Source organism: Oncorhynchus keta, chromosome 2 (genome assembly GCF_023373465.1).
Source record: "Oncorhynchus keta strain PuntledgeMale-10-30-2019 chromosome 2, Oket_V2, whole genome shotgun sequence".
In the NCBI taxonomy this organism is placed as follows: Eukaryota; Metazoa; Chordata; class Actinopteri; order Salmoniformes; family Salmonidae; genus Oncorhynchus; species Oncorhynchus keta.
The window spans coordinates 24078868-24101597 of record NC_068422.1 but is presented as its reverse complement, the minus strand read 5'-3'; the positions used below and the strand labels follow the sequence as shown (position 1 = coordinate 24101597).

Below are 22730 nucleotides of genomic sequence, written 5' to 3'. Positions count from 1 at the left end.
TTCTGCAAATATCAGACATTTTTCAGGAACTGCCAGGAAGCCATTTACCTCAACACAATCCACAAGACAGAGGAATCAGCACAGATGGAGTATGTGTCAGGTAAAAATGCTGATTGGACCCCATCAAAAAAGCCTTTAGGGAATGTGTGGATTGTTATGGCCACCACAACAGAACTGTGTGTGATTTCAAGAGGAAATGTGATGAGACATATTCTATACCAAAACACCCCTTCCCCTTCACAGATGCAGGACAAAGATTCATGAATGGAGGAGGACAGGAAGAGGCAACATCCACATCTGACACAGGATGCCGGAGTAAAAAACAACCGCCTTAAATTAATGAATGGCAATAAAATTAGCAGGTTTCCAACCCACTTCCTTCTGTTTGGAATTCCAGGTCTATGATAGTCAACAAGATGGTAAACTGACCGGGCCATTTCATTATAAAAGCATAGATTTAACCAATTTGACCCCAAGGGCTATGCATTTAGATTTGAATGGTATACAATATTAGCAGAATCTTCAGTTACTTACAGATGCTGCTGGAAACTGATCTGAAAGTTCATATGGTTCTTCTGGAATCCATTGTCTTTGCTCCAAACACCACAGAATCTGTTGAGGGGAAAATTACTAGAGTTTACCATTGGCCAGAATTTTTGAGCTGTGGAGTTTATGGATGGTAAAATCATGTGTAATGTACAATCTACTGTACAACGTGTGCTAAACAGTGTCGTGTTCTTCAACTAACACTCAAACCATCTAAAATTAGCTAATTCACGTTGCCGAAGACCCACACAAATAACATACATACCCACTCAAAAGAGAGGATCCAACAGCCACGGGCAATGCCCAGGAGAATGTTGAGGGTCCGCCGGTGGCCCCCTGACACCACGTGGGTAGTGCTCTCACACACCTGGGCCACCACTGAGAACCCACCCAGAGCTCTGACCACCTGGGTCACTGTGTGCTGCTTTCTGAAGAACCAGAGGAGAAAAGAGGACAACCTGAAATGAGATTTCTAAATACCTAGGTTAGTAGGTTGAGAAGGCAAAGCATTGGATTCAACAAGACACTATCAAATGTTACTCTGTCCAAAAAGGTGGATGTGTCCTAAAACTGGATATACTTACTCGGTGGGCATGCTTGTCATAACTAACGTCCTTAGAGTCTGAAATGAAAAATCAACCAAATGTAAACCAATTATATGCACTTGAGAGTACATTAGCATGGAGTGAGGTTCAATACAAAGTACACACCTAAAAATGACCATGGGATAATAGCATTGATAAAGGCTTTCAGTTTTCAATAGTTTCCTTATTGCTTTCCAATGTTGATATTGAGGGGCAACACAGTGGTACAGCTCTGGATAGGTAAACAGTATCTCACTCATTTTCACACAAAAACCACATGCCAGATATCTGCATATTTGATGTGTGAAAAGGAAATGAAACCCAAGCCCATGAACAGTGATAAACAGGCTGGAGAGCACCGGTATTGAAATATAATTGTAGGTTAGTGTGGTTCTGTCCCAACCATATCATGTACTGATGCAGTGCCGTGGTCCCCCACACAGCATGCCATCAGCACTGAACACCTGAGCGCCAGTTAAGAGAGACTGACAGGGCGACCAGGCTTCTTTCCTGTCAGGAACCGCTCTCCAGTCCCCGAGCAGGAAGTCTGGGGTGAAGGCCTCCTGAGTAGAGGGCAGCCAAAACAACCCACCAGTACACAGCCCCATATATGACTGCTTTACAGGCATAACAGGGTGTCCGTGACATCAATATGTGGCCAGGTGTGATCACTAATAAAAAGGTTGCTTGTTGCATATTAGCAATGCGGGGGTTGGAAACTGGCAGCATACGGCAGGGGCCAAGGTAGTTTAGAACAGGCATTAGGATGAGAAGAAGCTAACACAGTATATTGACTGAGCTGAGGATTGACATTTTATCCGAGGGCTGTCATGACTCAAATAAATAACTTAGTTAGAAATACTGAGAAGAGAGAAGAGAAGTCCTTGCTTTTCATTTGAAGGTTTTCAACAAGAACACCTAGAGCCTCCGTGACAAAATAACCTTTTTGATCAACCATACCCAATAAACTCAGCAAAAAAAGAAAGTCCTCTCACTGTCAACTGCATCTATTTTCAGCAAACATAACATGTGTAAATATTTGTATGAACATAACAAGATTCAACTACAGACAAACTGAACAAGTTCCACAGACATGTGACTAACAGAAATTGAATGTGTCCCTGAACAAGGGGGGGGTCAAAATCAAAAGTAACAGTCAGTATCTTGTGTGGCCACCAGCAGCATTAAGTACTGCAGTGCATCTCCATCTCATGGATTGCACCAGATTTGCCAGTTCTTGCTGTGAGATGTTACCCCACTCTTGCACCATGGCACCTGCAAGTTCCCGGACATTTCTGGGGAGAATGACCCTAGCCCTTACCCTCCGATCCAACAGGTCCCAGATGTGCTCAATGGGATTGAGATCCGGGCTCTTCGCTGGCCATGGCAGAACACTGACATTCCTGTCTTACAGGAAATCACACACAGAACTAACAGTATGGCTGGTGGCATTGTCATGTTGGAGGGTCATGTCAGGATGAGCCTGCAGGAAGGGTACCACATGATGGACCCTCCACCTCCAAATCAATCCCGCTCCAGAGTACAGGCCTCGGTGTAACGCTCATTCCTTCAACAATAAAAGCGAATCCGACCATCACCCCTGGTGAGACAAAACTGCGACTCGTCAGTGAAGAGCACTTATTGCCAGTCCCGTCTGGTCCAGCGACGGTGGGTTTGTGCCCATAGGTGATGTTGTTGCCGGTGATGTCTGGTGAGGACCTGCTTTTACAACAGGCCTACAAGCACTCAGTCCAGCCTCTCTCAGCCTATTGTGGACAGTATGAGGACTGATGGAGGGGTTGTGCGTGTAACTCGGACAGTTGTTGTTGCCATTCTGAACCTGTCCAGCATGGGTGATGTTCAGATGTACCGATCCTGTGCAGGTGTTGTTACACGTGGTCTGCCACTGTGAGGATGATCAGCTGTCCGTCCTGTCTCCCTGTAGCGCTGTCATAGGTGTATCACAGTACAGACATTGCAATTTATTGCCCTGGCCACATCTGCAGTCCTCATACCTCCTTGCAGCATGCCTAAGGCACATTCACACACATGAGCAGGGACCCTGGGCATCTTTCTTTTGGTGTTCATAGTCAGTAGAAAGGCCTCTTTAGTGTTCTAAGTTTTCATAACTATGACCTTAATTGCCTACCGTTGTAAGCTGTTAGTGTCTTAATGACCATTCCACAGGTGCATGTTCATTAATTGTTTATGGTTCATTGAACAAGCATAGGAAACAGTGTTTAATCCCTTTACAATGAAGATCTGTGAATTTATTTAGATTTTTATGAATTATCTTTGAAAGACAGGGTCCTGAAAAAGGAACGTGTATTTTTGTGCTGAGTTCATAACACACCCAAAATCCCTATACGAATGCACATAAAGGGATTCGTATTCAACCAAGCATGGCATGGTTTGTGTCATTAATCACAAAGGATTGTCCTTAGCTCAGTGCTGAAATAAGTTACTAATCTTTAAGATGGACATAAACCATCACCAATGTGATGATGCTGATTAAGTGACATGGAAAATAACGCAGCTGCTGCTAATACCAAAGAAAGGTATTTATCAGGGGGAAAACAATGCTTTCAGTAGCAATTGTGTGCTACTGAGCAAGAGAATGCTTTTCAGACATCAAAACAAGGCCACGAGGACTTTGTTAAGAGGGGACAACCCTAAAGCACTAGCAGTTCTATTCACTTTTCACTTATTCAACAAGAAACAAACTACAAGGAATTTCAGCAGCTACGTTTTAATGGTTCCTCAAGGGGAATTTTTGGCTTCACTTATGCAATTGACATGTTCTTGCAGCAGTTGAAGAATGGGTCCACACTAAATAAACATGAGACAAAGAGTTGGTGAACTGTTGCACCAGGCTCCATTTCAATGTGCCTCACACAAATGAAGGAAATTCTTTTGGGTATGACAAGGTCCCCTTGATGGTCGGTCTATGCAAACTGAAATGACTCAGGCCCTATTCATACAGTGAAAGAGGTCAACTTCCATAGGCCCTTGTCCTAATCCATCTGTGGGTCTGGGATGGCCAATTATAACTGAAAAATCACCTTTGAGAGTACAAAAATCTGAGTACAACTTGTCACAATTCAACAGTGAGTTCATTTGCAAAGGCAGTGCATTGAAACATTTCAATCACATGGTTAGGCTGCATGCTATGAATAACGTGGTTATGACATATTTCCTGAAGTTCTTTAAGGACACATACACAATGCCATCGTATAGAGCCAAGTACTCAGGTAAAATTAACTAATTTCTACTTTAGGGCATCATACACATGCTGAATGATACACATACAGGACAACTCCCCTAGCTGCTAAGGGTACAAAGTACACATCAGATACCATGCTTCATCAACCCAAACAACTTTTCACCAAATATGAGTTATTTTACAATTGCTTTTAGTGAGTATTAAAATCACTATGCTGTAATGTCTCTAGACTATTATACAAAACCATAGATTGTCTAAATTTGGTACGTTTGATACTGTCTAAAGAACAAAGACACTAAAAGCGGTTGCTGTCATGGCTGTTGCACTTGCACATTACTTCTTTCCACTTTTGGTAAGACTACCTTTGTCCAGATGCTGAGGGGGATGGAGTCTAATCCAAACAAAGCACTCCATAACCTCATAATGAGTGCTCTTCTTACGTGGGCTGTTCTGTGAAGGTTGCACCTGCAACCTAGCACAGAAAACCAATACCATCATTCACAGTTGTAAAACAGGTGGCAAGTTTTCCAGACCCTGCTAAGTAAACCATTTTCTGGAATTAAAAATAAACTCATTTGGGGGTAGAAGTAACATGACAGTGTTATAGTCATATCACAATTAATAATTTAAACTAATATGTAATCTCAATCATGTAATGATGAAAGAATATTATGCATTCTGTGATACAGTTCACATGGGAATTCAAACAAGGTTCCTAGGGAAGATGAAAGACATTTTCACCATAGTTTTAAAAGCTGAAGTTTTGTTCAGGTTGAGAGAACACAAAGACTGAGCCAGGTGCATCTTCACAGACAAGGATGTTGTGCTACCAACATGGAGGTAACACACAGGAACCCCTGAAGACTACACAGACAGAGCCCCCGTGGCAGCAGCTTCAAAGACTACCCATGAATACTCATGCGTGTACTGCACTTTCTGAGTAGCTGTATTCAAAAGGAATGGAACACAAAGGCAAAAAGATGCCTGTTCCTCCACAGCTTGGTTTTACCAAGAGATAGAGGACAAGTTTAAAGTTTAGGTTTCATATTTAATTCACAAACTGTCAGGTTAATCAATATCTAAGAAAAGAAAATGTTGAAAATGCTATTGTATGTTTATAGTCTGTTTAAATGCTGGGCTATAACAATTACAGCAAACACCACAACAGCAACTTAAATGGTTACCTTTGTGTTTTTGTCCATGCTCTTCTCCACCACATTGACTTGTCCTTTCTGTTTGCTTAAATTGTCAGAAATTGTGTCCGTGACACCAGCTGTTGCAGCATATGCAGTTCCTCTGCCTACAACTGAAAACGTTGAAAACGTTACAAAACAACACACACAGGTGCATTTTCTTCCTGCTGAATGCTGATTCACTTGTGTTTGTGTGTTTACAGCAATCATGCGAACAGATATTGTCAGTAAGGTTATTCTGGAATGAAAGGTTAACATCTGTTTATTAGAAAATGTACCGTCACATCAGTATTAAAATAGTTAATTTAATCAATTTTCCAATTGTGCTGGAATGACACAGCTATACTAAAACTTAAAAATTCACACTATGATTAACTTACATGGCTAAACATGTTCCAATATGAAAGTACATATTTTCAGCTTTTGCTTCACAAAATACTGATCACGGTAATAATTCTGATGTGGCTAATAAGTGCCGTTGCTGTGATAAAACCCCAGTTTGGGACACTTGCAGAGAAAAGATTGTAAACATTCATGTGGATAATGAAACCATGAATGACCACAGTACCAATTTCACAGCACATTATTACTACTGGAGAGTCTAAGGTGTTTTATGTTGATCAGTTATATTGATTAGTAAAACAGTCTTATATGCTATTGCATTGATTATATTGATGACATGGTAACATCTTGTAATATTTAGGTTTTAGAATTCACATACTTTCCAAACGTGGGCTACTTTTCCCTTTATTGTCCTTGTGCTTATATAGTGATTTTTTGGCCGCTGTCAAATTTGGTTTTGAAAGTTGTGTGGGATCTGTTGATGCGATCTGCTTCTCAGGGGCACAAGTCAGTTCATCGGTGGAGTATTTAGGCACTCTGGAGAATGGCAATGTGCTTTGTGCACTTCTTTTAGTCACCGTTTGTTTTGTATTATTGTCCTCTGAGGATGCAAGTCCTTTTGTATCCTGGTGTGGGTGCTCGTGTTGAGACAACATGCTGCTTACACTGCTGGACTCTTTTACACTTGGCACCCCATGTTTACTCTTTTTGGCACTGGCCGACTCAGACCCTGTGGTTTCACTCTTGCCCCTCTTCCGCTTCCCAGGGCTAGGCTGAGGCTCCAGTTCAAAGGGAACAAGAACATTTGACTCTGAGGGCAAGCGGGGCAAAATGAGACTTTGTTGTCTCCGCGGGTTGTTAGCTAGAGAGAAGAAGTCCTCAAATACGCCATCATCATCATCATCATCATATGCACAGGAGGAGGCATGAGAGTCATTTGAGACAGTGCAAGATCTTGCCAAAGCAGGAAGCAAGGATTTTCTCCGTTGGTTCACTTTTGATTTCAGTGTGGTCATCTTTACGGACGTTTGATTAGGCACATTGGGGTTGTCTGGTAAAATTGTAGAAGAATGGCGACTAGAAATGTCCAGATTAACAGTTGGTTTACTTTCTGGAAGAGACTGTAGTGTTCTGCTTTTCCTAACAGGTGGTGTGACTTTTGACATGTTACTTCTGCTGGTTGATCGTCTATTTTTTCCCACTACAAAACTGTCAAACGTAAACACTGATTGCACACTCTTGCTACCCTCTGGGAGGTCATCCAGGCATGGACTCTCTAAAGACCTGTGTTTCTTGATGCCATCACTTTTGATTGAGGTCCTTTTAGGATTTTTGTCTTGTTTATTTGCTTTTTCTTTAGCCGGTGAATTGGGTAACGGACTTGTCTTTTGTCTTGGCACAACACTGCAAGGTGACATCGAAGGTTTCTGAAAGTCTTTCTTGTGCTGTATTTCAATGGTGTCAAAATGTTGCTTCTCTCCATCTGTCTTATTTGAGCCAACAGATACATTAAAATCCTCATCCAGTTCTTCATCTGCATAGGGAAAGATATGCCATTATGAGAATAAGAAAATACACGGAAACTTATAGCATTATATAAATGACAGCGTCAATATATCTTATGTCCAAGTACTTACACAGTTGTTGCAAAAAAGAGCGGGATGGTGTATTCCCAAGAGGAAGCTTGAGCTCAGGTGATAACCTAGATTTTATCTGTGAAGCTGAGAGAAATCATTAACTAGAGTTGCCACATATCTCATGTCTTTCACAGACTCTGGCCCATGTTTTGCAGGTGCTAAACATACTATAAAAATCAAACTATTGGCCATAGACATAAAACATACCTGTCGGGGAGAGGTTTTCCCTTTTTTCTCTCATTTCTTTCAGGCGCTGTGCCATGGACTCAGACCTTTTCATAGAAGGACTGTAAACTATTCCGTTCTCTTCATCGATAATGTAAGGGGACACATCTGTAACTATACAGAAATAAATTTCAATATGAAATCACATCCACGCACAAAATGACAGCCATGAGGAGAGATTTCTTACTAAGAGGTGATTTTGGCACTAGGTCTTTGATCATCTTGTCCAGTTTTTTTTTCAAGCGCCTGTCATTCTCAGGGGTCCTCTGAGGGGTGTCTCTTGGCTGCATACAACGATGCTGTATGAAAGTAAATATATAATATTATTTTGTATTTGGATTAATCTCATAAAAAAACTTTTAAAGACCCTTTCAATAAATACACGTATTAAACCAATAGACAAATTATTCATGTTCTTTGGCAAAAAGTCCTTGCTCAACTATTACAATTTTTAAGAAATAAAATAAATATAGTTTAACTCCAGACAGCCAAGTAGACAGTGATCAAAGAAAAGTTATGTACAGTAATTATTTTAACCTAGCAAAGAATTGTACATTTGCTTACCACCCTTTTCTTGAGTGCTGGATTAACTTCATCATTTAATGCCGGACACAACTCTTCATTAACATGTTCACCATCATCTTTACATCTGCATTAATAAACAAAAACAACATGAGTGATAGGATAACAGAGCCCAACTATTTTATTTGTCAGTCAGTGACACCTTGTGGCTTGTGTAATAATTGCAAAAACAAAATGGCCATATCACTAACTTGTCATCACCAGACCAAAGTATATTGAAGATACATTGTTGCCATTGCTGTGATCATGCACTTTAAAGAAAATAAAGAATATACACAGAAATTAAGCTTGAGGTTTACCTGGCCACCCAAAGGACAGACACAAGTTTCACACCTGTCTTCTTGGCTTTATTCCAGGTGGCTTGATGGCCATTTTTAAAGACTACGTGGGTGACTTGTTTATTGAAGGTTTTTGACACCTGGAATTATACAGGGAAAATCACAATGTGAAACGGCACATAGTAAAAACAAACTTCTGTGTAGTTAGTTAGCAGTGTAGCTACAGTGCCTTGCGAAAGTATTCGGCCCCCTTGAACTTTGCGACCTTTTGCCACATTTCAGGCTTCAAACAAAGATATAAAACTGTATTTTTTTGTGAAGAATCAACAACAAAATGGGACACAATCATGAAGTGGAACGACATTTATTGGATATTTCAAACTTTTTTAACAAATCAAAAACTGAAAAATTGGGCGTGCAAAATTATTCAGCCCCCTTAAGTTAATACTTTGTAGCGCCACCTTTTGCTGCGATTACAGCTGTAAGTCGCTTGGGGTATGTCTCTCAGTTTTGCACATCGAGAGACTGAAATTCTTTCCCATTCCTCCTTGCAAAACAGCTCGAGCTCAGTGAGGTTGGATGGAGAGCATTTGTGAACAGCAGTTTTCAGTTCTTTCCACAGATTCTCGATTGGATTCAGGTCTGGACTTTGACTTGGCCATTCTAACACCTGGATATATGTTTATTTTTGAACCATTCCATTGTAGATTTTGCTTTATGTTTTGGATCATTGTCTTGTTGGAAGACAAATCTCCGTCCCAGTCTCAGGTCTTTTGCAGACTCCATCAGGTTTTCTTCCAGAATGGTCCTGTATTTGGCTCCATCCATCTTCCCATCAATTTTAACCATCTTCCCTGTCCCTGCTGAAGAAAAGCAGGCCCAAACCATGATGCTGCCACCACCATGTTTGACAGTGGGGATGGTGTGTTCAGGGTGTTGCTTTTACGCCAAACATAACGTTTTGCATTGTTGCCAAAAAGTTCAATTTTGGTTTCATCTGACCAGAGCATCTTCTTCCACATGTTTGGTGTGTCTCCCAGGTGGCTTGTGGCAAACTTTAAATGACACTTTTTATGGATATCTTTAAGAAATGGCTTTCTTCTTGCCACTCTTCCATAAAGGCCAGATTTGTGCAATATACGACTGATTGTTGTCCTATGGACAGAGTCTCCCACCTCAGCTGTAGATCTCTGCAGTTCATCCAGAATGATCATGGGCCTCTTGGCTGCATCTCTGATCAGTCTTCTCCTTGTATGAGCTGAAAGTTTTAGAGGGACGGCCAGATCTTGGTAGATTTGTAGTGGTCTGATACTCCTTCCATTTCAATATTATCGCTTGCACAGTGCTCCTTGGGATGTTTAAAGCTTGGGAAATCTTTTTGTATCCAAATCCGGCTTTAAACTTCTTCACAACAGTATCTCGGACCTGCCTGGTGTGTTCCTTGTTCTTCATGATGCTCTCTGCGCTTTTAACGGACCTCTGAGACTATCACAGTGCAGGTGCATTTATACGGAGACTTGATTTCACACAGGTGGATTGTATTTATCATCATTAGTCATTTAGGTCAACACTGGATCATTCAGAGATCCTCACTGAACTTCTGGGGAGAGTTTGCTGCACTGAAAGTAAAGGGGCTGAATAATTTTGCACGCCCAATTTTTCAGTTTTTGATTTGTTAAAAAAGTTTGAAATATCCAATAAATGTCGTTCCACTTCATGATTGTGTCCCACTTGTTGTTGATTCTTCACAAAAAATACAGTTTTATATCTTTATGTTTGAAGCCTGAAATGTGGCAAAAGGTTGCAAAGTTCAAGGGGGCCGAATACTTTCGCAAGGCACTGTATAAAAGGGTAACTCACCTCAACTCCCATATCCTGCAGCTGCTGGATGAATGGTCTAGAGTAATTCTCTGTTTTACTTGATGACCACACGTCAACGTAGGCAACAACATCTAGGAGGAAAGATCAAACCCCCATACTTAATTCACATGTAGCTAGTTAGGCAAGCTATTCAAAGCATGAAAGGTGTACACATAATTTACCTTTTAGAATAGCAGCACAGTTAGGCCTACTGTTTGAGGTCATTTTAATCTCTTACTGAAGGATTTCCCTACAATCAGAGAAAAATAAGTAACCAAGTTAAATATAGGGAAGGAAAGTGCAAAATGCTGCGGGGGACGTGCTTCTGGCAAGAAACAAACCATCTGATGACATATAATGTTAAGGCTACACCTACATGCAAACTGAAACTCATAGATAGCTAGCTAGCTAGCTAGCTAGCTAGCTTGCTTGCTCTCCAGAATCTAAGGCATTAACAAGACATGCTGTTTTATCCCAAAGTTTCTCAGCTATAAGCACCGCTTAAGGCCCGCCGGCTATGATTTTGGCGGTCTTATGCCACGATTTTGCCATCCCAAACTCTTAGGTAGTAAATGGTTGTCGGATGACTTGGCTTGTTCAGTGTGACAGGGTCTAGGTCTGCCGATTAAGTACAGCTACACGTGTGGTCGTAGGCTCCGACAAAGTTCTGGCAACTTCAGAAATGTCAAGCCTTTATCGTGTATGCCCTAGTGTGGTTGGTGTTATGAGCCAATCCTGGTGACTGACCAATAGGAACACGGCCCTAATTATCTTGTTCAGCCTACTACATGACATCTTAAAATTAGGCTACCTAACGGGATTTTGTACATTTACATTTACATTTAAGTCATTTAGCAGACGCTCTTATCCAGAGCGACTTACAAATTGGTGCATTCACCTTATGACATCCAGTGGAACAGCCACTTTACAATAGTGCATCTAAATCTTTTAAGGGGGGTGAGAAGGATTACTTTATCCTATCCTAGGTATTCCTTAAAGAGGTGGGGTTTCAGGTGTCTCCGGAAGGTGGTGATTGACTCCGCTGTCCTGGCGTCGTGAGGGAGTGTATTCCACCATTGGGGAGCCAGAGCAGCAAACAGTTTTGACTGGGCTGAGCGGGAACTGTACTTCCTCAGTGGTAGGGAGGCGAGCAGGCCAGAGGTGGATGAACGCAGTGCCCTTGTTTGGGTGTAGGGCCTGATCAGAGCCTGGAGGTACTGAGGTGCCGTTCCCCTCACAGCTCCGTAGGCAAGCACCATGGTCTTTTAGCGGATGCGAGCTTCAACTGGAAGCCAGTGGAGAGAGCGGAGGAGCGGGGTGACGTGAGAGAACTTGGGAAGGTTGAACACCAGACGGGCTGCGGCGTTCTGGATGAGTTGTAGGGGTTTAATGGCACAGGCAGGGAGCCCAGCCAACAGCGAGTTGCAGTAATCCAGACGGGAGATGACAAGTGCCTGGATTAGGACCTGCGCCGCTTCCTGTGTGAGGCAGGGTCGTACTCTGCGGATGTCTGAGCATGAACCTACAGGAACGGGCCACCGCCTTGATGTTAGTTGAGAACGACAGGGTGTTGTCCAGGATCACGCCAAGGTTCTTAGCGCTCTGGGAGGAGGACACAATGGAGTTGTCAACCGTGATGGCGAGATCATGGAACGGGCAGTCCTTCCCCGGGAGGAAGAGCAGCTCCGTCTTGCCGAGGTTCAGCTTGAGGTGGTGATCCGTCATCCACACTGATATGTCTGCCAGACATGCAGAGATACGATTCGCCACCTGGTCATCAGAAGGGGGAAAGGAGAAGATTAATTGTGTGTCGTCTGCATAGCAATGATAGGAGAGACCATGTGAGGTTATGACAGAGCCAAGTGACTTGGTGTATAGCGAGAATAGGAGAGGGCCTAGAACAGAGCCCTGGGGGACACCAGTGGTGAGAGCGCGTGGTGAGGAGACAGATTCTCGCCACGCCACCTGGTAGGAGCGACCTGTCAGGTAGGACGCAATCCAAGCGTGGGCCGCGCCGGAGATGCCCAACTCGGAGAGGGTGGAGAGGAGGATCTGATGGTTCACAGTATCGAAGGCAGCCGATAGGTCTAGAAGGATGAGAGCAGAGGTGAGAGAGTTAGCTTTAGCAGTGCGGAGCGCCTCCGTGATACAGAGAAGAGCAGTCTCAGTTGTAGTCACAAAATCAGCAAATCAAAATAAATGTTCTTCCACAGTGACCATTTCTTTCTGAGTTCAGGCATATGAAGTATGCATGTGAAAACTATTTCTAAGACGCATACTTCCAGCATTTTCAAACTCACTTCACTCGCGGATATGTAATGAGTGAGGCTTGCACTGCTTTGATGGAACATACACCGCTGCAGTTGACATAGCTTACGTCGGCTGACATATTCTGTGATTGGCATGCGAGGTTATGACGACAAAACTGAAGCAAATCGTACAGGTTGATATCAAGATCATGATTTGGTAACATTGCACAGTGTGACATGTCATAATTGTAAAAGACTAAATCTGACGTAGTGTGGAAACGACTCATTGTTAGTGCGCAGACATGATCATCTCGTGATTATACACAAATCTATGGTGTAATTGGGAAGGTGCAGAAATAACCCACATCCATGTTCTCCTTTTGTTAGGTATTTTCATTATTAAACATGCAATGAACTACATGGAGGGAAAAGTACACAGACAGAACTCTTGTTAATGGGTATGCACAAAAACAAGAGCTCAACATTACATTTAAACTACTCAATCAGTGACATCTCTGATGGGCATTGACTAGAGCAGTGGAGTCAGTAGTTTCTGACGTCGCTATGCGCAGGATAGCTGAGGTGAGAATCCGTAAGAGATGATCTGTGCCTTGACTTGTTATACACTGCTCAAAAAAATAAGGGGAACACTTAAACAACACAATGTAATTCCAAGTCAATCACACTTCTGTGAAATCAAACGGTCCACTTAGGAAGCAACACTGATTGACAATACATTTCACATGCTGTTGTGCAAATGGAATAGACAAGAGGTGGAAATTATATGCAATTAGCAAGACACCCCCAATAAAGGAGTGGTTCTGCAGGTGATGACCACAGACCACTTCTCAGTTCCTAGCAAATCAAATGTTATTTGTCACATACACATGGTTAGCAGATGTTAATGCGAGTGTAGCGGAATGCTTGTGCTTCTAGTTCCGACAATGCAGTAATAACCAACAAGTAATCTAACTAACAATTTATACACAGTGTAAGGGGATAAAGAATATGTACATAAAGATATATGAATGAGTGATGGTACAGAGCAGCATAGGCAAGATACAAGATATAGGCAAGATACAGTAGATGGTATCGAGTACAGTATATACATATGAGATGAGTATGTAAACAAAGTGGCATAGTTAAAGTGGCTAGTGATACATGTATTACATAAGGATGTAGTGGATGATATAGAGTACAGTATATACGTATGCATATGATATGAATAATGTAGGGTATGTAACATTATATAAGGTAGCATTGTTTAAAGTGGCTAGTGATATATTTTACATCATTTCCCATCAATTCCCATTATTAAAGTGGCTGGAGTTGGGTCAGTGTCAATGACAGTGTGTTGGCAGCAGCCACTCAATGTTAGTGGTGGCTGTTTAACAGTCTGATGGCCTTGAGATAATAAACAGCTTCTAGTCTCTCGGTTCCAGCTTTGATGCACCTGTACTGACCTCGCCTTCTGGATGATAGCGGGGTGAACAGGCAGTGGCTCGGGTGGTTGTTGTCCTTGATGATCTTTATGGCCTTCCTGTAACATCGGGTGGTGTAGGTGTCCTGGAGGGCAGGTAGTTTGCCCCCGGTGATGCGTTGTGCAGACCTCACTACCCTCTGGAGAGCCTTACGGTTGTGGGCGGAGCAGTTGCCGTACCAGGCGGTGATACAGCCCGCCAGGATGCTCTCGATTGTGCATCTGTAGAAGTTTGTGAGTGCTTTTGGTGACAAGCCGAATTTCTTCAGCCTCCTGAGGTTGAAGAGGCGCTGCTGCGCCTTCTTCACGATGCTGTCTGTGTGAGTGGACCAATTCAGTTTGTCTGTGATGTGTATGTCGAGGAACTTAAAACTTGCTACCCTCTCCACTACTGTTCAATCGATATGGATAGGGGGGTGTTCCCTCTGCTGTTTCCTGAAGTCCACAATCATCTCCTTAGTTTTGTTGACGTTGAGTGTGAGGTTATATTCCTGACACCACACTCCGAGGGCCCTCACCTCCTCCCTGTAGGCCGTCTCGTCGTTGTTGGTAATCAAGCCTACCACTGTTGTGTCGTCCGCAAACTTCATGATTGAGTTGGAGGCGTGCGTGGCCACGCAGTCGTGGGTGAACAGGGAGTACAGGAGAGGGCTCAGAACGCACCCTTGTGGGGCCCCAGTGTTGAGGATCAGCGGGGTGGAGATGTTGGTGCCTACCCTCACCACCTGGGGGCGGCCCGTCAGGAAGTCCAGTACCCAGTTGCACAGGGCGGGGTCGAGACCCAGGGTCTCGAGCTTGATGACTAGCTTGGAGGGTACTATGGTGTTGAATGCCGAGCTGTAGTCGATGAACAGCATTCTCGCATAGGTATTCCTCTTGTCCAGATGGGTTAGGGCAGTGTGCAGTGTGGTTGAGATTGCATCGTCTGTGGACCTATTTGGGCAGTAAGCAAATTGGAGTGGGTCTAGGGTGTCAGGTAGGGTGGAGGTGATATGGTCCTTGTCTAGACTCTCAAAGCACTTCATGATGACGGAAGTGAGTGCTACGGGGCGGTAGTCGTTTAGCTCAGTTACCTTAGCTTTCTTGGGAACAGGAACAATGGTGGCCCTCTTGAAGCATGTGGGAACAGCAGACTGGTATAGGGATTGATTGAATATGTCCGTAAACACACCGGCCAGCTGGTCTGCGCATGCTCTGAGGGCGCGGCGGGGGATGCAGTCTGGGCCTGCAGCCTTGCGAGGGTTAACACGTTTAAATGTCTTACTCACCTCGGCTGCAATGAAGGAGAGTCCGCATGTTTCCGTTGCAGGCCGTGTCAGTGGCACTGTATTGTCCTCAAAGCGGGCAAAAAAGTTATTTAGTCTGCCTGGGAGCAAGACATACTGGTCCGTGACTGGGCTGGTTTTCTTCTTGTAGTCCGTGATTGACTGTACACATGCCTCTTGTGTCTGAGCCGTTGAATTGAGATTCTACTTTGTCTCTGTACTGACGCTTAGCTTGTTTGATAGCCTTGCGGAGGGAATAGCTGCACTGTTTGTATTCGGTCATGTTACCAGTCACCTTGCCCCGATTAAAAGCAGTGGTTCGCGTTTTCAGTTTCACGCAAATGCTGCCAACAATCCACGGTTTCTGGTTAGGGAATGTTTTAATCGTTGCTATGGGAACGACATCTTCAACGCACGTTCTAATGAACTCGCACACCGAATCAGCGTATTCGTCAATGTTGTTATCTGACGCAATGAGAAACATATCCCAGTCCACGTGATGGAAGCAGTCTTGGAGTGTGGCGTCAGCTTGGTCTGACCAGCGTTGGACAGACCTAAGCGTGGGAGCTTCTTTTTTTAGTTTCTGTCTGTAGGCAGGGATCAACAAAATGGAGTCGTGGTCAGCTTTTCCGAAAGGAGGGCGGGGCAGGGCCTTATATGCGTCTCGGAAGTTAGAGTAACAATGATCCAAGGTTTTTCCACCCCTGGTTGCGCAATCGATATGCTGATAAAAATTTAGGGAGTCTTGCTTTCAGATTAGCCTTGTTAAAATCTCCAGCTACAATGAATGCAGCCTCCGGATAAATGGATTCCAGTTTGCAAAGAGTCAAATAAAGTTCGTTCAGAGCCGTCGATGTGTCTGCTTGGGGGGGGGGTATACGGCTGTGATTATAATCGAAGATAATTCTCTTGGTAGATAATGTGGTCGACACTTGATTGTGAGGAATTCTAAAATCAGGTGAACAGAAGGATTTGAGTTCCTGTATGTTTCTTTCATCACACCATGTCTCGTTAGCCATAAGGCATACGCCCCCGCCCCTCTTCTTACCAGAAAGATGTTTGTTTCTATCGGCGCGATGCGTGGAGAAACCCGCTGGCTGTACCGCCTCCTATAGCGTATCTCCAGTGAGCCATGTTTCCGTGAAGCAAAGAACGTTACAGTCTCTGATGTCCCTCTGGAATGCTACCCTTGCTCGGATTTCATCAACCTTGTTGTCAAGAGACTGGACATTGGCGTTAAGAATGCTAGGGAGTGGTGCACAATGTGCCCGTCTCCGGAGTCTGACCAGAAGACCGCCTCGTTTCTCTCTTTTTCGGAGTCGTTTTGGATCGCCGCATGGGATCCATTCCGTTGTCCTGTTTGAAAGGCAGAACACAGGATCCGCGTCGCGAAAATCATATTCTTGGTCGTACTGATGGTGAGTTGACGCTGATCTTATATTCAGTAGTTCTTCACGACTGTATGTAATGAAACCTAAGATGACCTGGGGTACTAATGTAAGAAATAACACGTAAAAAAACTGCATAGTTTCCTAGGAACGCGAAGCGAGGCGGCCATCTCTATCGGCGCCGGTTCATATGCTTCCTGGCTGATGTTTTGGTCACTTTTGAATGCTGGTGGTGCTTTCACTCTCGTGGTAGCATGAGACGGAATCTACAAGTGGCTCAGGTAGTGCAGCTCATCCAGGATGCTGTGTCTGTCAGCGTAGTGTCCAGAGCATGGAGGCACTACCAGGAGACAGGCCAGTACATCAGGTCAAGTCCTGTCTTTTTTCCAAGATCGATTAAACGGTGCCTGTGTTTCTGTTCGTCCTCACGATTGCTGTACACCTTTATAACATGTTAAAGCTTGATTATGAAGTTAGTTTGACAAGTTTAATCGACATATAATATGTAAGTTCGACGTTTTGGTGCGCATCCACTTGACTTTTGGCTACATTTCAACCGAAATGTGTCGTTTTTGAGAACCGAAAGACACAGACTGCAAAACTAAACGCTGTTTTGGTAAGTATAATTCCTTCCAGGTCTTTTGATGGAAGAACAGCAAAGGTAAGGGAATATTTATGTGGTAAATTTGGGTTTATGTGGACTCCAAGATAGAGGAGCCATAATGCTACTTTTTGAGCACTGTCTCATAGTATAGCCTAGTGAACGAAACCTGTAACGTTAAAAATAAATGTAACACAGCGATTGCATTCAGAAGAAGTGTATCTAACTATATATATGTAGAACATGCATATTGAGTCAAAGTTTATGATGTGTATTCCTTGTTAGCTGACGTTATCTGCCGGAGCTATCGTCATTTCTCAGGACATTTGAATAGCATTTTTTGAACGATGCATCATTGTAAAAAGAGATTTATGGATATATATAGCATATTATTGAAAAAAAAAACAAATGTACTGTGTAACATGTTATATTACTGTCATCTGATGAAGATTTCAAAAGGTTAGTGCATTATTTTTATTTTAATCCTGCGTTTGTTGATTGCATATTTTTTTCGACTTGGCTATGCAAATTAGCCAAATTAGAAATCTGACTTGCTGGGTAGATAAACAAGGTGTTTATCTTTCATTTGAGCCATTGGACTTGTTAATGTATGGAGGTTAAATATTTTTAGGAATATTTTTGCGTTCCATGCGCCACCTTCCAGCTGAACGTGTGGGGGGGGGTGTTCCAAAGTTGGAACCCTAGTCCCCAACAAGTTAACTGACTTGCCTAGTTAAACAAAGATTTTTTTAAATGGTGTGGGGGGGGGGCGCACAGCCCTCCATGTGCTCGCCAGAGGTAGCCTGACTGCCATTATGTACCGAATATGAGATCCTCAGACCCCTTGTGAGACCATATGCTGGTGCGGTTGGCCCTGGGTTCCTCCTAATGCAAGAGTGGCTGGAGTGTCAGCAGTTCCTGCAAGAGGAAGGCATTGATGCTATGGACTGGCCCGCCCGTTCCCCAGACCTGAATCCAATTGAGCACATCTGGGACGTCATGTCTCGCTCCATCCGCCAATGCCACGTTGCACCACAGACTGTCCAGGAGTTGCCGGATGCTTTAGTCCAGGTCTGGGAGGAGATCCCTCAGGAGGCCATCCGCCACCTCATCAGGAGCATGCCCAGGCGTTGTAGGGAGGTCATACGTGAAGGCAACATACACTACTGAGCCTCATTTTGACTTGTTTTAAGGACATTACATCAAAGTTGGATAAATTTGATTTCCATTGATCATTTGTGTGATTTTGTTGTCAGCACATTCAACTATGTAAAGAAAAAAGTATTTAATAAGAATATTTCATTCATTCAGATCTAGGATGTGTTATTTTAGTGTACCCTTTATTTTTTTGAGCAGTGTATTTCGTCACTGAACATGTCTATTCACATGCATAGATTGACTCAAACAGTACAAGCATCTTCTGAGCATGACTCCTAATCTTTAGAAAGTTTTGTTCCGAGAGACACATAGAACTTCGTCAGTGACATTGTTTTGAATAGTTCCCAAGCACTGCATCAGACTGAAGATCGATAAGCTCAAGTTGCAGGTCAGTGGAAGCGTTATCCACACTGAAGGTGAAAGGAGAGGAAACCAACAGCATGTCATTTTCCAACACTTTGAAATCCTCAAAACGACAAGAAAACTCACCGTTCAAAGCACGCAGCAGCAATGTATACTTCTCCCGCTGGTCATCTGATAGGGAACCGACTAGTAGTGTCGGAAGGTGAATGAGATTATTGGCTTCTACTTGGTGGGACAGGAGGAGTAATTTTCCCTTGAAGGCTTTGACAAGGCTGTACATCTGATATGCAAAAAGGCCCTTCCCTTGTAGTTTGGAAATCAGTTCATTCATGAGGGCCATGATGTCCACAGTGAAGGCAAAATAATCAGCCAACCATTCTTTATCTTTCATATGCAAAAACTCAGAAAGCACCGACATCAGGCCCCACACCCTTTTAAGCACCTTCCCCAAACTCAGCCATCTCTCATGTTTGTGTGGTAGGGGAGATCTGCATGACCTGACGTGGTCTCTTCCAACAGTGAGACAAACTAAATAACTTTAGTGACTGTATCCACAACACATTTACAGAGCACCTCCTGATGAATAATCCAATGCAGGAAATAATTTTCTGATCTGGGTTGAGCTCAGCAACTTGATCTTGTATCCTTTTCAAAAGGCCAACATTTTTTCCTGTCAAGTTTGGGCACCCAACAGTGGTCACGCTGGATAACTTTTTAAAACTCAGTCCCAGCTTTGCCACACACTTATTAACCTCCTCCAACTAATATTTCCCTGTGGTTGTGTTCTTCATTGACTACACTGAAGCAAGCTCCTTTGTCATTTGAAAGTCTGGGGTTATGCCTCGTAAGATATCAACAACTTAGCACACAACTGTCCCTGATACCTCAATGAAGAAATATTTCGATGCCCACTCTTGCTGGAACACCCTACATTCACTGTCTACTTTCCATTTCTTTGAAAAACTCATTTTTGCACAATTTCTAGCTCGCTATTATTTGTAACTGTGACGCATGTGTCAGCCGGTCAGTCACTGTCTGTCCTCGTGCAGTTATTTATACGTGCCTTCAAAATAGATGTCTCACAAGGGGTGGGAGTTAAATCATTACACAAAGGCAAGTATTCATTGGGCCTTTTATTTGAATAACAAATACATTTTTCAAAACTTTACTAATCCCAAATTATTTATGTGATCTGAGTATGATTCCGCAGGCCGTATTGAATCAGGCCAGTGGCTGTATGCCTTTGCCCAGGCCTGCACTAAACACATATTAAATTATGTCTGAGTGTTGGAGTATGCCCCTGGTTACCCGTAAAGAAAAAGAAAAATTCTATTAAATGGTGCTGTCTGGTTTGCTTAATATAAGGAATATGAAACAATTTATATGTTTACTTCTAATACTTACAGTTGAAGTCAGAAGTTCACATACACTTAGGTTGGAGTCACGAAAACTAGTTTTTCAATCACTCCACAAATTCCTTGTTAACACACTACAGTTTTGGCAAGTCGGTTAGGACATCTACTCTGTGCATGACACAAGTCATTTTTCCAACAATTGTTTACAGACAGATTATTTCACAATTCCAGTGGGTCAGAAGTTTACATAAGTTGACTGTGCCTTTAAACAGCTTGGAAAATACCAGAAAATGTTATGGCTTCAGAAGCTTCTGATTTACATCATTTGAGTCAATTGGAGGTGTACCTGTGAATGTATTTCAAGGCCTACCTTCAAACTCAGTGCCTCTTTGCTTGACATCATGGGAAAATCAAAAGAAATCAGCCAAGACCTCAGAAAAAAATTGTAGCCCTTCATCCTTGGGAGCAATTTCCAAATGCCTGAAGGTACCACGTTCATCTGTACAAACAATAGTATGCAAGTATAAACACCATGGGACCACGCAGCTGTCATACCGCTCAGGAAGGAGACGCGTTCTGTCTCCTAGAGATGAACATACTTTGGTGCAAAAAGTTCAAGTCAATACCAGAACAACAGCAAAGGACCTTGTGAAGATTCTGAAGGAAACAGATACAAAAGTGTCTATATCCACAGTACAGTGAGTCCTATATTGACATAAACTGAAAGGCCACTAAGCAAGGATGAAGCCACTGTTCCAAAACCACGATTAAAAAGCCAGATGACTGTTTGCAACGGCACATGGGGACAAAGATCATACTTTTTGGAGAAATGCCTTCTGGTCTGATGAAACAAAAATAGAATTGTTTGGCCATAATGACCATTGTTATGTTTGGAGGGAAAAAAGGGGAGGCTTGCACGCCAAAGAACACCATCCCACCATGAAGAACGGGGGGTGGCAGCATCATGTTGTGGGGGTGCTTTGCTGCAGGAGGGACTGGTGCACTTCACAAAATAGATGGCATCATGAGGAAATTATGTGGATATACTGAAGCAACATCTCCAGACATCAGTCAGGAAGTTAAAGCTTGGTTGCAAATGGGTCTTCCAAATGGACAATGACCCCAACCATACTTCCAAAGTTGTGGCAAAATGGCTTGAGGACAACAAAGTCAATGTACAAAGCCCTGACCTCAATCCTATAGAAAACGTGTGGGCAGAGCTGAAAAAGCGTGTGCGAACAAGGAGGCCTACAAACCTGACTCACTTTGTCAGGAGGAATGGGTCAAAATTCACCCAACTTATTGTGGGAAGCTTGTGGAAGGCTACCCAAAACGTTTGACCCAAGTTAATCAACTTAAAGGCAATGCTACCAAATGCTAATTGAGTGTATGTAAACTTCTGACCCACTGGGAATGTGATGAGAAATAAAAGCTCAAATAAATCACTCTACTATTATTCTGACATTTCCCATTCTTAAAATAAAGTGGTCATCCTAACTGACCTAAAACAGGTAATTTTTATTAGGATTAAATGTCAAGAATTGGGAAAAACTTAATTTAAATGTATTTGGCTAAGGTGTTTATAAACTTCCGACTTCAACTGTAAGTATATTTGAGCAATTACATTTACTTTTGATACTTAAGTACATTTAAAAACAAATATTTTTACTAAAGTAGTATTTTACTGGGTGACTCACTTTTACTTGAGTAAAAGTAAAGATATGTTAATCGAAAATTACTTAAGTATGACAATTGGGTACTTTTTCCATGACTTTTCTCCATCCTTTTCTCAGTGTAGCCAGCCTACTTTTCTTGGTAAAATGCAAGATAAACTTTAAGCAAAACATTAGGAAACAAAGCTGTTTACATTATTGCTATGATAAACATTAGAAATAGGATGGCCATACCTAGGTTTTTTGCAAAAAAATGTCTTGCTTTTTCATTGTAGGCTCATTTACTTGTGTGGCTGACAGTCAAATACTGTTGCACTTCTGTTGTCATCTGCCGAATGTGTTGCACTAATGTATTTTCTGTGAAGGAAAACTACAGTGGGGCAAAAAAGTATTTAGTCAGCCACCAATTGTGCAAGTTCTCACACTTAAAAATATGAGAGAGGCCTGTAATTTTCATCATAGGTACACTTCATCTATGACAGACAAAATGAGAAGGAAAAAAATGCAGAAAATCACATTGTAGGATTTTTAATGAATTTGCAAATTATGGTGGAAAATAAGTATTTGGTCAATAACAAAAGTTTCTCAATACTTGTTATATACCCTTTGTTGGCAATGACAGAGGTCAAACGTTTTCTGTAAGTCTTCACAAGGTTTTCACACACTGTTGCTGGTATTTTGGCCCATTCCTCTAGAGCAGTGATGTTTTGGGGCTGTTGCTGGGCAAC

The 22730-nt window shown here is 42.6% G+C and overlaps 1 protein-coding gene across 1 annotated transcript in view; it reads right to left on the bottom strand.

Annotated features, from left to right (window-relative positions):
- The window catches only part of LOC118398285 (microcephalin), a 61336-nt gene that overhangs the window by 34397 nt on the left and 4209 nt on the right, over nucleotides 1–22730 (bottom strand). The window contains exons 3-14 of the mRNA XM_035793478.2: nucleotides 10653–10720; nucleotides 10471–10562; nucleotides 8632–8750; nucleotides 8315–8399; nucleotides 7938–8049; nucleotides 7733–7864; nucleotides 7526–7609; nucleotides 6268–7422; nucleotides 5538–5659; nucleotides 1131–1168; nucleotides 812–974; nucleotides 535–612 (exon numbers count right to left, since the gene is read on the bottom strand). Of these exons, the coding sequence (XP_035649371.1) occupies nucleotides 535–612; nucleotides 812–974; nucleotides 1131–1168; nucleotides 5538–5659; nucleotides 6268–7422; nucleotides 7526–7609; nucleotides 7733–7864; nucleotides 7938–8049; nucleotides 8315–8399; nucleotides 8632–8750; nucleotides 10471–10562; nucleotides 10653–10695 (2223 nt within the window). The 5' untranslated portion in view covers nucleotides 10696–10720. The remainder of the gene's footprint in view (nucleotides 1–534; nucleotides 613–811; nucleotides 975–1130; nucleotides 1169–5537; nucleotides 5660–6267; nucleotides 7423–7525; nucleotides 7610–7732; nucleotides 7865–7937; nucleotides 8050–8314; nucleotides 8400–8631; nucleotides 8751–10470; nucleotides 10563–10652; nucleotides 10721–22730) is intronic.